Source organism: Vanessa tameamea, chromosome 11 (genome assembly GCF_037043105.1).
Source record: "Vanessa tameamea isolate UH-Manoa-2023 chromosome 11, ilVanTame1 primary haplotype, whole genome shotgun sequence".
NCBI lineage: Eukaryota > Metazoa > Arthropoda > Insecta > Lepidoptera > Nymphalidae > Vanessa > Vanessa tameamea.
In genome coordinates this window covers 9,993,662-10,009,997 of record NC_087319.1, presented here as the reverse complement: position 1 = coordinate 10,009,997, position 16,336 = coordinate 9,993,662, and the positions used below count along the sequence as shown (strand labels likewise).

Here is a 16,336-nt window from a genome sequence, read left to right as displayed (position 1 = left end):
TATTTTTTTATTAATATTAAATATGACAGTACATACAATACAAAAGATATAAGCACTTTTAATTTCTTCCAGGTTCTATAGTTTCACCTCCTTGGATCTGACCCCAACCAATTAACCTGCAAGTTTTTTTTTGTTTTATTATACAGAATAAATAATTATGAAATTATTTATAATATACTTTTCTAGTATACCATGCAAAATTTATCACATTAAATGTATACGCTACAGCTTAAAGTACAAATGATACACTACAAACATTTTGTACAAACAAACATACATTGTTTAAATTACGTAAACTTTGTACCACAAGAAATTTGTAATATTGTTATTAGTAATTATTATGTTTAACTGTCATCAACATGACTTTTTTATATTTAAAAAAAAATTATTTCCTGAAATTTTATAAGGAGATGCTTCATTCATAAAACCTGTGAACGTTTTGTGTTAAAAAAAATTGCATTCCATAGAGTAAGACCCATATTTAAAATTTATTTGTTGTTTACATGCTACTGTACATATATACATACATTTATACAGCATAAACACAATCAATGTTTCAGATTAGTATGACTTAAAAAGTAATTCCATATATACCTCCAGTGATTCTCCACTCTTCTACTGAGCGCTACCTTCTCTCCGATCTCTGTGCATACGGGGCTGGTTAGTGCAATCTTTGCTAAATCGGCTTTGGTGGCAATTACTCTGCCGCCAGTACTTAGGGAACCAATATTTACAAGCAGCGCCTAGTAAAGAGAATATAAAAAATATATATAATTTTGTTTATGTTAATATTTATATTGAATGTAAAATTATGAAAATATTATATAAAATTGTCTACGTCCTTCATATATATTTGGCACATTCATACTAGCCCATTAGAATCGAGGAAGAAATTAAGATAAAAATAGTAAATATAAGGTTTGTTTATCTTAACTCCTTCAAGTGGGTATACATATTGTTAAATTATACAATTGATATGTATTTTAACATATTCAAAATTTGAATGAATTGGTGACTGATTTATAAATTAAATTCTTAGTATTAAAATAAACACTATCTTAGGTCATGGTTATAGCATTTGTTTTAAATATATAATAATATTCATGTTCAAATTTATAAAATCAAGACATATGTACCTCGTTTCTGGTCAATTTCTGCACTTTAGCCGCTTTTTTGTCGCCTTCCGTACGAACACCGAGAAGACGTTTAAGAAGGTAGTAGGAGACTTCAAGCTTCACAAAAATACCAGGTAAAGCTCCAACCGCTCCCAGAACCTATAAATTAGTAATAATTTTCATTCACAGAGTTTAATTTATATCTCCAATTATACCATTGAACATGTACAGCATAATATGTTAGTATTACTTATACAATAAATATGTCAAGACGATTAACGTAAATAAGACAATGGTACTACAATACGAAATTGTCATATATCAGTTTTTTTTTAATTGAATATTTTTAATTAAACTTATAATAAATAAATAAAAACTTATAAAAAAAAAAATATAGGTGATTAATAATATAAGTTAGCTTAAACGACAGTGAGCCGAACACTCCCTTCACGGTCATGGTCGGCATTACTGTAAGGTATGAGTAGATGGTTACCTGTCCGACGAGTCTGTCTGCGCGACACAAAGTAGGTTCGATCTTGGTGCCGACTCCAATAAGTCCTCCGGGCACGGCGTATTGTAGCTCGTTCTGCTCCGCGAACAGCGACACGATGCGGGAGAAGATGGGCCGACACGTCAGCTTGCCGTCCGCGTCCTTGCTCACGAGCCCCGGGCGCACCTGGAGCCAGACGAGATGATCACTGATATATGCCATTCCACAAAACAATAAAATTATTTATATTTGTCAGCGGAATCACTGCTGAGATCTAACCAAGATGATAGGATCATAGACGTTAAGCCTCTAATTACAGCGGCTCTCTCACACTTAACATCAAAATTATGCATTAGTGTTCAGTGTATGAGTTCTGCCTTTGGGTCTGTTTTGATATAGCTTTTACATGGTACAGAGTTCGACGCGGAAACTTCCTTATTTAAAATGATGATGATAAAAAAAAGTGTTGAAAATATTCCTTTTTTTGCTTACATAGGGGTACATTTACCGCACCTGTATGTTCATAAGTAAATATTCCACAGACACAAAACTTCATACAACCATGCAAAAGATATGCATATTTATGCATTTTGATAGTTGCTATGTTATTTGATTCGATTTATATCTACATCGTAAATGAATCATCTATTTATGATTACGTGATTACTCTATCAAAGTGGCAATTGATACCTCAATCTCCATGCCGACGGTGAGCACGCCCTGCAGGATGGAGCCGCCCGCCACGCCTCCGCGCAGGTCATCGACCTCGCAGCCCGGCTTGTTCACGTCGAAGGAACGGATTACTATCATTCGCGGGGGAGAAGTGAAGTCTCGTATCGGGACCGGAATCTTCTTCATGATGTACTCGCACAGAACCTGCGGAACGATAACGCGAAACTAAAGACACCAACGTTTTATATTTACATTATCGTGATGATTGAAGAGATTTTATATCGACAATGAACCTAGGAACGAAAATTTGGTCTCGAATTATTTTTACCTCGATGTTATATTTAAGCTGAGCGGAAATAGGTATGATCGGGGCCCCTTCGGCGACGGTACCCTGGACGAATTTCGTGATTTGTTCGTGTTGCTCCTTAGCTTGACCCTCCTTGACCAAGTCTATCTTATTTTGCAATATGAGTATATGCTTCAGTTTCATGATTTCTATCGCCGCCAAGTGTTCACTGGTCTGGGGTTGCGGACATGACTCATTGCCTATAAAAAAAAGTAAATAATCTTAGACAGTGAAATAATTGGCGTATAGATCCACAGATGCGTTCTACGTTAAGACGTTTTGCATACCTACGTTATCGAATAGGTACCTACGAGCGAAGGTGACCACATCCAATCGGGTCGTCTAAATAAAAAAGTCACCGCCCGTGTTTTAGGGCGGGAGGTGGAAGGTTTTAAGTATAAAATATAGTCATGTTCTTTCTTGGGGTTCAAGCTTGCTTCATAACAAATTTCATCAAATTCGGTTCAGTGGTTTAGCCATCAAAGCGTAACAGAAAGACATACACTAACTGTGTCTTTTTGTTGCGCGACTAGAAATAAATGAACTCACCAGCGATGAGAAGTAAGGCTGCGTCCATGACGGCGGCTCCGTTAAGCATGGTAGCCATGAGGATGTCGTGACCGGGACAGTCCACGAAGCTGACGTGACGCACGAGCTGGAAGCGGCCGGTGCAGGCGGGCCGCAGGCACGGGAAGTTGTCGTCCTTGGAGGAGCCGCCGGACGTGTAGCTGGTTGGCCGAGGACATTTCGGGTTGTCGCATTTGTAGATTTTTGCATTTGCGTAACCTTTCAAACATAATTACCTTTTAGTGCAGTGTCTTCATAGTGAAGCTAATAATCGGTACGTTTATTTTATATTTACTTACTTGTTAAAAATAAGTTTTAAATTTTTACCAAATTTTCAAATATTTAATTATTTGTATTTAATGACAGCTTTCAAGGATCACGAATGGTAAACAGTATTCCACATGATATGCATTCTTTTGAATTTTACTATCTTACATTCGACTGTTAGTGATCTTTATTTTGGTATATTACTTTTGTTTGTTTGTTTACATAGATTAAATATATTATTAATTAGATTAATCTTATCCGCCACCATAGTATGATTGAGGCGCTTATATAAATTGAAGTCATTAATTAAATATTTTGTACAAATGAAGTTCTAATTAAGGTTAAATTATATGCAATTGTTAAGTAAGTAGCCATTAAACTATACAAATTGTCTTTAATATTGTATAATAAAACTGAATGCTTTAACAATTAAACAGAAAAAATCCAACAGTTGTTCACATCTAAACATACAATGCAATAGCAATAATCGACACCATAAACAGGCAGTATTTCAAATTACTCTTGTAATATTTTAAACATATGTATTTTTTTTGTTTAACAATTAATTTATGGTTTCGTAGTTAACATGATAGGCACATAGTAGGCACATTAAAAATTTCATCTCAAATATGTCTCAAAATTACCAAAAACATAAATTCACTTATTGTTATTATATCTAAATATAATATATATTGTATAATACTTAAAGTATAAATTTAACAATACAAACACACATGAATCATGTGATTAAAGATTTATACAATTGTGTGATAATTTTTTTTTGTGAATGCATTAGCAATAGCTTTAAGGAATATGTAAACCTGCTACAAAATAATCTGGGATATGCTTTACGTCAGTTGTGCGGCGGCCTTTAAGATCAATTTATAAAGAAAAATTTCTAATCTGAAGACAAGATACATATTCTAAGAGCTTATACCGAGATTCTAAATTAGAAACAGTTTGATATGGAAATTTCTTATTACTTTATAGTGTAACTTCAATATTTGCTTAAAGATTTTATACTTGAATTTATAATTAACAGCTAAATTATTTCCACATACTGCAACCACTTGCTCTTACAACTGTGATTAGTATTGATTATTAATCAGAATAAATATTTTCTACACTTTAAAGCCCCACATTTACATTCAGTACGATTTCTGAGCAATGCCATATTTTGTTGTTGCATTTCAAATCTAGTCTTAACAGGTGAAACTGGAGAAATAGTAGTATTCGCTTCGGAAGCATTGGGTATACAAGTATCATCTTCTTCTATATCTTCCATACGAAAAGCAGGAGTTTCCATATCTTCTTCACTTTCAGAAGACTTTTGTAAGTAGTCAAAGCATATCTCTTCCCCTGCTTCAATGTCTCTTGTAGCAAATAATGCTAACATTGGTAAGTTTGGATCTAGGCAATCTGCCCAAACAGCCCACACAGCTAGGTTTGGATCACATGAATGATTTATAAAATGTGATACATTACCTAAATTACATGCATCCACAACATATGGGTTTTCCACTGAATTGAAATCTAAATCAAACAGATAAGTTAAGCCATTAGCGTCATACTCCCGTCCACGTTTCTCCGCTTCTTCAAATGTAATAACTTCCCCGACATATTGGCATAAAAACTGTCCCTGCTTAATCTTCTGATCAGATCTTACTCCCCATCCACATCCATTAGCTGTTTTAAATATAGTCAGTTTAAAATTTCGTCCTCGTTGAACTACACGATTATTACAATCTGGAGAACATTTGCATGCCTTGTTACATTCATATACTGGTGTACCTGTGGCTACTCGAAGTCTTCTATTAACTGTGTAAGCAAATAAACCGGCTTGCATTCCACAACAGGATTTGGACCGACAGTTACAAGCTTCACATTCACAACCAATAGGTGGTTCATTGGGAATGACAACACCAGCTCCAGGTATTGATTCATTTATATATGTAAAATTTTCTGGTGGGCCAGTTAAATCAACATCATTTTCTACTGCTAATTTTTTACATTTATCAACTTGATTTAAATATTCTTCCCAATCTTTGAGGGCCATTAGCTGACGACAGCGTTTTCTACACATAATGTATAATTGTAAAATATTTCTTGTTTCTTGAACAAGGTCACATGCATAAAGTTCATTTGTCTCATCCAAATATATCATTGAAAGTAACTTTAATATTAGGTTCTCTTTTAATGTAATGAGATCAGACTCTTCAAATTCATCGAGCCTTTTAATAAGATTTTCATCGTTAAGTAAATTGTCAAAAGATAATTCTTCTTTAAGTTTTTCAATTTTTTTACAATTTTTTAACTCTTCATTAACCAAAAATTGTTTTAAAACATCCGGACAATTATCTAAATTCTCAATTGGTTCCCAAGTGTTTTCACTGTCACTCCAACCTTTCCATTTAATGTAAAAGCTTTCTTTACCCGATGCATATTTGAAATCAAGAATTTTTTCTATGATGAACTCTTCTGGTTGTTGTTTATGTCTTTTTTGTTTCTTGTTTGGAGGCTTTTCTGTTATTGTTTCAGTGTCTAAAGGCAGAGGTCTCTTTTTCCCCTTTCTAAACTTTCCAAAAAAAATATGTTCATCTCTTTCATCAGCTCTTTCATGAAACATTCTTATAACTGACTCGGTCAGGCGCTCTGCAACATACCATGTGATTTAAATTAACAATAATTTTTATTATTTACTATTCTTATAAATATTATAACTATAATAGCTTTAATAATTCTATTCACATGGTACATTGCAAAGGGTTTATTATGTTACAATGTAGTATAATTTCTTAATGCTAAAAATTTATTACAATTATTAAAATGTATTGTTTACTGTTTTATTTATTTTTTACAAACTACTAATATAGGAAAAGTTATGGTTATAATAAGTTTGAACTATAATTATATATGCAATTATTTTTGTATAATAAGTAAATAAAAGTTCATACTTTTAATTGTGGACAAAACTGTATACACAAAACAATAACAATTTATGTCATGTTTATAATAATTGCTAATATTAATTATATTAAAATTCAATAACTTAAAATATTAAGTACAAATGGAGAATATTAAATATTTAGTAATATAGAATACCTAAATCTGAGTTAGTTCCGAAAGATTATAACTGTCAAATTATTGTGTCATGCATGCATTGTTAATATTTTCTGCTAGTGGATTTAATTTTTTTTTTTATTATATTGACTTACCTAATTTAATAGTAATATTTCGTTCCAACTCATTCTTGAATCTGACAGTCTGCACACCAGAAATTGCTTTTACCACAGTTGATTTGCCATGGGCTACATGGCCAATAGTACCAATGTTAATAGTGGCTTGTCTGGATATTACTTCAGGGGATAAAGCAGAAAGCTTTGTGACGTCCTAAAATAAAAGATTAGTAAACTTTAATTGATTGAAAATTACTTCTTGTTATAGGTTATATCATGTTTGATGTTTAATATTAATTAAATTATTTAAAATAACTATAAAATATGTAAGCGTAATCATGAAAATATATTAATTAGAGAGTACACTAGTTTCCAACTTACTAATTTTGACAAATCTTGCTGATGCAAGTTTGACTGAGCTCGGCCTTCATTCGAAGTCATATTGGTTTAAATTATAAGCACTTGTAAAAGTATACTATATATTCAGCATTCAATTAACTTATTTTAAACATAGACTGCAGCGTCTTAAATGTTAATTCAAACAATTTCGTGATTGTTTCGAGTTATTGCGTGGCCATAGCCCCTTGCCTTGCCGCGCACGCTGAAAAATATAATGTAATCTGTATTCTGTATCTGTAATAATTGCAGGGTAACCAGTTTTCGAATATTTTTACCTATAATAATGATAAATTGATTAAAAATTTAAAAACTCTTTTAAACGTAAACAAGCCAAGATGCTTTGGGTTGAGTTAAAGTTATATTGCTCAAAAAACTTTTATATTTTTAATATCAACTATGAAGATAAATATGATCGCTATTTATTTACCAGTTACCTTTTATTAAGACTTCGAACGTGAATTGGTATTTAAAGGTATTAGATATTGATGAAATAATTGTGTAAAATTCAATTCCAAATTTTTGCTTAGTGGATTTACTTCGATAGTAAAATTACACGATTCGTAGGCGATATGTAATTATGCTCCAAGTCCGAGCCTTGTCGAATTTTTCGAAGTGTCAAACGTCAAATATTCAGAATAAAATTGATTTTGTGTTATCTGTGTAGTGTACATGGTATGGTGTTAGCAGCCGAACAGCAGTCATTTCATTAATATATTTTTAAATAAGCACATATTATCCACAGAAATATCACCATGTCGTTGATGAAGACAAATATGCTGGTAAAAAGACATTCTAACTAAATTGAATTAATCTATTACATTTTTTTTAAAAAATAATTACGTAACTTAACAGGTGCGCTCGCTAAGCACTTCATCTGCTGCAACTCAACTTGTCAAACCTCCTGTACAAGTTTTTGGTTTGGAGGGCAGATATGCATCAGCTCTGTATTCAGCAGCCTCAAAAAAGAAGACCTTGGATACAGTTGAGAAAGAACTCAAGCAATTTCAGGAGGCTATTAAAGCCGATGCCAAATTGAAGGAGTTCCTCATGAACCCTACTATTAAAAGGTCTTTGAAAGTAGAGGCTTTCAAAAATTTGTCTTCGAAAGTAAGTCAAAAAATTTTTTTTTTGCTGTACAAAATAAATTCACTTCTTTATTTTCAAAAACTAATTTATCGAGGGACCATTCTTAATTGGTTTATTAATATCTACAATGCTTTACTGACAGTTGATATGATATTGATATGAAAAATTATATGTGTTACAATGCCCATATCTTAAGGTACACTAGTTATTACCATTTAGTGTCCATTTTGCCTGCCTGCACTTTCTTTTATATATATATATGTTAAATTTAGTTTATATCTTTGAAAAAACTGTTAAAAATTCTATTTTTTCAGACAAGCATGTCCCCAACCACAGGTAATTTAATGGGACTTATGGCTGAAAATGGACGATTGAAAAACCTTGACGGTGTTATTAATGCATTCAAAATCATGATGTCTGCTCACCGAGGAGAGGTTAATTGTGAAGTTATAACTGCCAAACCCTTGGATCAAACTCAAAAGCAAAACTTGGAAAGTGCCCTCAAGGTAAATATATTATCAATATTTTTATATATCTATAATCAAAATAATAATTGCTTCTATTGAATCCCATTTCTTTCTAATTTGTCTTTATCACTAAACCAAAAGCATTTAACATATGTTTATTTATAACAATATTTTTTCATTTTAGAAATTTGTCAAGAGCAACGAGTCTATCCTACTTACCACCAAAGTTGACCCATCTTTGATTGGAGGTATGGTTGTGTCTATTGCGGACAAATATGTTGACATGAGCATTGCTAGCAAAGTGAAAAAATACACTGAAGTCATCAGTGCTGCTGTTTAATTTGGCTAAAATGAAGATAATTTGTAGCCAGAAGTTATTTATGTGGTTGGAAGTAGTCATGTTCTATATTGATTAAAAATAATATAAGTGGAGATCAAATTAGTACAGCATTTTTATTTCATCTTACCTTGTTTATAGTTTCTGATCTGATAGACAAATGGTTTAGTTTGTTTACTTGATATAATTTTTACCTACATTAGTAACATACTGAGACTTATATGGAACATTGAGGTTTATGTAATAATAATAATAAATAATTGTTAGTCATAATTTTTAAATGCTAAATTTAATTTGAAATATATATAATAAATATTATTATTAACATTATAAAGGAGTAGTGCCTTGCCTAGTTCGGAACTTAAAAATCATATTACTCCATAAAGGTGTGGCATTCTATAAATGTCTATATTCAATGTGAAATATTTATCTTTAATTCATAAAATACCACAGCATCGCGTTTCATTTATAATTCATCTGATGTATGATTGAATTCTGCCAAATGTGTAAAATAGACATTCCCCTAGTAAATTATCATATAAGTTAAACCATCTTAAATAACATTAATTTAATAATTAAACATTTTCAGATGACTGGGCTTTCTTACTTGTTAATTCATTCGTTAATTCATCAGAAATAGTTTTTTCATGAGAACATAAATGTAGGGTAGTAAGTAAGTGACCAAGTAAAATTCATAACCAATTTATTTAATGATAGTTAAATATTGTCAGTTGAACAGACAAAATTTGTTATAAAATCACTCAATATTTTAATCACTCTAAATTAATACCGAGAAACTAGTTATTTTACCTTCATCTTATCTTCTGAAAATTAATAATAAAACATGGAAAATTAATTGTCAAAAAATTTATTTGTGCCTTCTGCACTTGAACTTAAACATCTTTTATTTATAACAAAAATATTACTCTCATAAATATATAACATTAAGCTATATTTCTTTAGAATCAACAAGAGTTAGAAGAGATCATGTCACATTGAGATCAAGTGAATTAATATTATTTATTGAGACTATCCTTCCGTTGGTGCTGCTTCTCCTTTAAGAAGAGCATTTTCAGCTTCTAGTTCTGCAATACGGGCACGTGCAACTTCAAGTTCATCATCACCTCCATCTGTGCCTAAATGTTTCCGCACATACTCTAAGGCATCTTCTGGTTTATCTGGCTCTTCATAAAGGCTAACAAGAACTTTTGTTAGAGCATCCATTACTCCTGCACGCTCTAAATACCGCCTAAATTCTTCTCTTTTTGAGTCAATGGGCTAAAATTAAATTGTAATATAAATAATATCCCCATTTTTAAATGATTAATTTCCCATAAAAAAAAATCAGTATTTTTAAATGTATTTCTTATTATCTTATACTTAATTTGTTATAGAATTCATTTTGTTGTGATGATATGTCTAAAAAAATTGAAATAATGTATTATAATAATTAAATCATTACTTACTTTATACGAAGACATGTTTGCGCGATCTTAAATAATTTAGGAATCTGTTAACACAATTTTCAATGTACTAATTTCTTAATAATTAATGAGAACTATATAATTCTAAATGAATTCAAATAGCAAAATTCAAAAGCTGGATCGAATAATTTGAGTCAAGCTGTCAGTAATATAGATTGTATTAGGGATGCCTCAAAATCGACATTCGTAAATTACCGGTATTTATGAAATATTTTTTTAAAGTAACGTATTTTATTAATAATAATATATGCTCTCTCTCTTTATTTAATTTTTACCTTATAGTCTTGTAGTATAACTTACGTTCGAAATTGGGCAAAGTTTTGATAATCAAAATTAAAAACATAATTTAAAAATTCAATCTCAAACTGCTATTTTTGATTTTACATTAACAGAATCTTCAAATGACGAATGTTTAGTGATGAAGGAAGTTCAGATTAATGAAAATATTTTTTCCTATTTTCTTTCAATTAGAACATGATGAATAACTAAAAAATAACTCAGACAATCGTATATTCTATTATAGTCAAATAAATATATTAGTATGTATTTACCATTCATTTGTATAATAATATACATGTAGTATATACTCTTTTTAAGATACGTTGCTAGTATTAGTATCGAAACCGTCATCGTGGCCACTAAGGCTGGAAACAGTGCTCGACCGACGGTCAGCGCTGACCGTACGTCCTGACCCTCAGCGATGACGATCGGTTGTGAAAATGCATTCAGTTCTACGCTGATGGCGAATTGCGACGCAAGTGTACTGTTCACAAAATATAGTACGTACGCGTGTACGGTCGGTCGTTTCAACAGCGAAGCGCTGGATGCATCCATACAATCTCATAGCTCGTCGGCAGACCGACGACTAGACCAACCGTACACGCGGATCGAATCGCGCGCGTACCCGAGTGCGCATTTATAGGCTTGCATAGATATAGCTAAGCCGACCGACGGTCGAGCAGTAGTTCCAGCCTAAGCTGTGCTGAGTGTTTACTATCTTTTCTTTACCGCATCCTAATCGGTCACAAGTGGTCTAAATACAAAATAGTGACCAACTACTTGTTGACTATTGTGCATTAGCCACTAACTTAATTTATCAGAATTGTTTCAGCTCAATATTTTAGTCTCTTAAAATTATTAAGTAAATAATCATAAGAATTGTTTTAGGTATATAAAATAAAAAAAATGTTTCAATATATATTTATTGTTAAACAAAAAATACCCAGTAAGTATTTTCATTATTAAAGCAATTACTGAAGTAGTAGAATTAGCAGTTAAAATTGAAAGTTAAATTAAAAATTATAAGTAAATATCTAGGCTAGCGAGCACTATTTGTGATTAAGGCATTTTGAATTTATTAGGACTCATCATCACTTCCGGCCTTTGCTTTAGGTTTTGGTCCACCAGCTCTCTTAGCCATGATAATTTGGTCAACTTTTAAAATAGTAGTTGCTGCACCAACAGCATATTTAAGGCCCCAGTATTTTAAAACATATGAATCCAAAACACCAGTCTCTTTGGCATTGCAAACACCATTATTTTCTGAATCTATATCAAATCCTGCAAACTTGTTGTTCTCCTGCAACAAAAAATTATCAAAATTTGAGTAAAATTTAATATATACTTTTTTTTTAAATAGGCCCTAGAAAATAAGTTTACTTTCACACAAATGATTTTCTGCTCAATCATACAATGGCATTACCATAAATATATAACATAACAGTTTTGAGTAATATAAAATTATTAATATTATTGGTCAGATCAATAATTTTTAATGGAGTTGAGATCTATGTAAATTGTTATATATTAATAATGTTTTGATTATTTAACACTTTTAATGGAATTCTTTTCATTTTTCTTAAATCTTAAGATTACCAAGCAGGATTTCATATAACCAGTATTCATAGTATTCATTTAAACATTATTGTTTTTTTTATAAAAAATGTAAAATCATTACCCTGTGAGCCTTATAGATGTTATTGATAACTTCTGTAGCATTCGCTCCAGAATTTTCAGCCAAGGCACGTGGAATACTTTCGAGTGCAACAGCAAACTTCCGAACAGCATATTGTTCCAATCCAGGTAAAGTGTCAGCATATGTCAGAAGGTGTTGAGCCAGTTCAATTTCAGTTGCTCCAGCACCAGCCAGGAATCTAATAAAAATAATAATCATATTTCATTAACTTTTAATTAATATATGATTATTAATTTACTTGCATTCACTATAATTATTGTTATTTAAATTAAACAGCATTTTAAAGTATTGCAATGCAAAAAAGTTCTTGACTTAATTATTTTAATTCAAAGCTATCTAACTAACTATTTACCTTCCATCTCTTGCAATATTTTTGAATGTGTTTACACCATCGTCAATTGCTCTTTCAATGTCATCCATGTAGTTATCTGTAGAACCCCTGATAACAACTGTGGAAATACGAGATTCATTGCTTTCCATACTGAATACAACTACTCTGGTATCTCCGACTTCATCAACTCTCACAGTATCACAGTAACCTAATTCTTCAGCTGTTGGAGTAGTTAATCTGGGTAATACCTGTATAAAAAATTCATCAGTTAAAAAATATCAAAGGTAACTTGCACTTGAATATTTCACTGTAAAACATAATTTAAATATTGTGTAGTTTTTAGAAAATATTTATTTAAGACATCTAGTGATTACCTATAAAATTTAAAATAAACTTATTTATATACATAATAATAGTTAATTATTATGTATGTTTGTTGTTGCATTATTGCCATTTTTGTTTGTGATCTTAAGAATAAAAAATTAATAAATATTTTACTTACAGTTGCATTGACCGTCTTAGCAAGACGACGAAGATCAAATTTAGAATTGAGACGTACAGCCATAACACCAAATTTGTTAAGGAAATGAAGAGCCATATCGCCAAATTTAGCTCCAGCAACAATCACTTTAACACCTGCATCAGCAATGTCTTTGATCTGTTTTTCTAATAGAGATTCCTCTCCTTTGCTGAAGTTAAGCAGCTCATCAGCAGATTTGATAAGAACTGTTCCTTTGGTTTCAGTTTGAGTGATATCAACAGGGCAAGAATATACCACAACTTTAGCTTTAGTTGCACCCATAACATCACCTTCAACCTCTCGTTTAAAAACCATTCCTGAGAGAACTTCTGATTGCAAAAGTCCAGCACCAAGGATCTGAAAATGTTTTAAGAAATTTTATCAAAAACTTGCCATGACATTTAATTATTTATATAGATTATATATTTCAAATTAAAAACAAGTTATTTGCCATATTACTTACTTTACATATCCTGACATTATCAACATTAAATGTAGTATTTTCAGGAAGAATTGCGACACAAGCTTTAGCTACAAGTTTTGCTATAAATTCTTCATTTCCATATTGCTTAGACATTATAGCTGGTTTAATACTATTAACAACATCATCAAAGTTTTTACAATCCTTGATTTCATGACAAATTAACTCTGGAAGTATTTCTAGGCATTTATCCAAGGCTCTCTCATATCCTTCAGCAATTTCACTTGTTGTTACACCTAACCTCAATAACTCTTCAGCAGCTTCCAATAGGGCTCCAGATATAACAATAACAAAGTTAGTGCCGTCACCAACTTCAGCGTCTTGCATTTGACTGGCTAAAACCATGAGTTTTGCAGCAGGATGTTCAACATCTAATTCTCTAATGATTGTGCCTGCATCACTTGTTATAAATTGTTTTTCAATGTGGTTAATAATCATTTTGTTCATGCCATTAGGTCCATAGGCGGAACGAACACTTTGTGCAAATTGTTTGCATGCGTTTATATTGCGGTAAACAGCTTCTTCCAGACCAGAAAACATCTGAAATAATATATCTTATAATAATAGATGTTCAGTATATCCATTTTAATAACAAATATTTGAATGACAAGTTTTTTGAATATAATGTAATATACTTTGTAAAAATTTTAACGTCTGATGAAATATTTTGGTCATTGTATAGAATAAATGTATAAAACGATTCGCTTTACTCAATACTTTAAAAGTAATAAGAGTTTAAAGTTTCATACGGCTACCGACTCCACATGACAAGAGTAAATTTTTGGTTATCATTAAAAAAAACCTTACCCGCGCCCCATCTTTTAACATCTGGGGTACTCCCGGTGCTTTTGGTATATGTAAAGCCATTTTTGTAATACTGTTTTATTTCAAATTAATTTGTAACTTTCCGCAATAATTAAGAATAAATATTCTTAATTAAACCGCACACAAGAAGCAAGAACAAAGATGAACGGAAATAGATATATAGAGTATTACAGAGCATAAATGTATGATTCAACTCTTCAATTTGAACCATAAAGTTTATACCAAAAAGGATTCACGACAATATTTTCTATTTTTAATTTTCGTATATATTTTTTTATTCACACTTTCAAAAAAAGTCAGGTTTTTAATAAAGATTTTTTACATTGTCTTTGATATTGTCGTCGATAAAATTATGTGACAATGTATTTTTGAAAAATGATGAATAAGGAATTCACTTAATTTTCAAAACTGATGATTCCTTTAGCAATAGTCCTCAGCGTAAGAAACTAAATTTTTTTTGACACATCTATACTAATATATAAAGCGGAAGAGTTTGTTTGTTTGTTTGTTTAAACGCGCTAATCTCAGGAACTACTGGTCCGATTTGAAAAATTCTTTTTTTGTTGAATAGTCCATTTATAGAGGAAGGCTTTAGGCTATATAACATTACGCTGCGACCAATAGGAGCGCAGCGACAGTGAGAAATGTTGCAAAAACGGGGAAAATTATTCACATTTATGGACTTTCGATGCGTGCGCAGCATAAACGTTTTAAGTTACTCAAAAAATGTGTATGAAAGATATATTCCTCTTTTAATAATAAAAAAAAAGTCCGTGACACTATATGTCTATTTGTTAAGAGTGTGCTAGCAGGCGGGGCGCGGCGGCGGCTGAGGGGGAGGCGGGTCAGCCCCGCCGCCGCGCTCGCCAGTCTCACCCGCGGTGTAGTTCTGCGAAGTAGCAACGCACATAACGACTTAAAAAAATTAACATTCTTAATAGTTAAATTATTTATCAAAATTAGGTTCTGTTATCAGCTTATTTGCTCATTATTTTTTATCGTTTAAAATCGATTACATTTAAATCATAATCTGCTGTAGTTTTAACTTACGTGTAAGATAAAATTTCAATAAACATTCCTTCGTACATTGCAAGTAAACAATTCAAACGTTTCACGGTATAAATAAGGTATAAAAATTACATTACACACGTAAAAAAGCTCAAAATGGCGAGCGATACTTTCACCGATGCAGATTAATCATCACTGAGAAAATAAATTATGCAAATAAGCAAATAGGTGAATATCGTTTAAAATGACTACACAAATAAATTAGTAGTTCAATATTTCAAGTAATTTCTATTACGTTCAAGCATATTCAACACGGTTGTACTATACCTTATGAAATAATAACACCAAAGGAGAAACAATCTAAACTTCTTATTGTTCGGTTTGTTTATCTTATTACGTTTAAGTTAATATTGTTTGTTTTCAACCGACTTCAAAAAGGAGTAGGTTATCAATTCGTCTGTATTTTTTTATTTTATATGTTTGTTACCTCATAACTTTTCACTGGATTTTGATAATTTTTTTTTGTTTGAAAGGTAGTGCTTCCCGTGGGGCCCCATTTTAATTTTATCCTGTTACGATGATGGTATCCCTATGAAAACGATATAAGTCTTAAATGTGCATTATGTATGTGCGCGATAAATAGGTGAATAACTCAAAATTGTGCCAACCAATTTTAATGATTCTTTTTTTATTATAAAGGATATACTTCAAGGGTACTATGGTGAAAGTTTGGTAAGGTTCTGAGCATATGATCCATGACAAAGTAACGGTACGCAAGGGAACGGAACAA

The 16,336-nt window shown here is 31.5% G+C and overlaps 4 protein-coding genes across 6 annotated transcripts; 1 reads left to right on the top strand and 3 right to left on the bottom strand.

The window, feature by feature from the left end:
- Positions 1-3: 3 nt before the first annotated feature.
- Positions 4-7,253, bottom strand: LOC113402544 (eukaryotic translation initiation factor 2 subunit 3-like). Of its 3 annotated transcripts, none has more exons than XM_026642831.2 (9): positions 7,015-7,253; positions 6,673-6,847; positions 3,173-3,409; positions 2,606-2,823; positions 2,296-2,481; positions 1,609-1,791; positions 1,137-1,274; positions 595-743; positions 4-116 (listed from the first exon to the last, which is right to left on the bottom strand). In XM_026642831.2, exons 1-9 carry the CDS (start codon positions 7,072-7,074, stop codon positions 59-61), a joined length of 1,404 nt encoding a protein of 467 aa, XP_026498616.1. In that variant the 5' UTR covers positions 7,075-7,253; the 3' UTR covers positions 4-58. The 3 variants fall into 3 exon arrangements, with proteins under 3 accessions (XP_026498616.1, XP_064072264.1, XP_026498615.2); XM_064216194.1 differs by having other exon boundaries at positions 4-122; positions 601-743; XM_026642830.2 differs by lacking the exons at positions 4-116; positions 595-743; positions 1,137-1,274; ... (2 more) ...; positions 2,606-2,823; positions 3,173-3,409 and adding an exon at positions 4,538-6,109.
- A 380-nt stretch (positions 7,254-7,633) lies between these two features.
- Positions 7,634-9,025, top strand: LOC113402558 (ATP synthase subunit O, mitochondrial). Its single transcript, XM_026642848.2, has 4 exons — positions 7,634-7,811; positions 7,885-8,139; positions 8,433-8,624; positions 8,770-9,025. The coding sequence occupies exons 1-4, from the start codon at positions 7,785-7,787 to the stop codon at positions 8,923-8,925; spliced, it is 630 nt and encodes a 209-aa protein (XP_026498633.1). The 5' UTR covers positions 7,634-7,784; the 3' UTR covers positions 8,926-9,025.
- Positions 9,026-9,774: 749 nt separating this feature from the next.
- LOC113402564 (c-Myc-binding protein) lies at positions 9,775-10,561 on the bottom strand. The gene is made up of 2 exons (XM_026642854.2): positions 10,389-10,561; positions 9,775-10,200 (listed from the first exon to the last, which is right to left on the bottom strand). The coding sequence occupies exons 1-2, from the start codon at positions 10,401-10,403 to the stop codon at positions 9,952-9,954; spliced, it is 264 nt and encodes an 87-aa protein (XP_026498639.1). The 5' UTR covers positions 10,404-10,561; the 3' UTR covers positions 9,775-9,951.
- A 1,040-nt stretch (positions 10,562-11,601) lies between these two features.
- Positions 11,602-14,711, bottom strand: Cct8 (Chaperonin containing TCP1 subunit 8). The gene is made up of 6 exons (XM_026642836.2): positions 14,521-14,711; positions 13,696-14,253; positions 13,215-13,589; positions 12,734-12,960; positions 12,364-12,559; positions 11,602-11,985 (listed from the first exon to the last, which is right to left on the bottom strand). The coding sequence occupies exons 1-6, from the start codon at positions 14,578-14,580 to the stop codon at positions 11,764-11,766; spliced, it is 1,638 nt and encodes a 545-aa protein (XP_026498621.2). The 5' UTR covers positions 14,581-14,711; the 3' UTR covers positions 11,602-11,763.
- Positions 14,712-16,336: the final 1,625 nt, after the last annotated feature.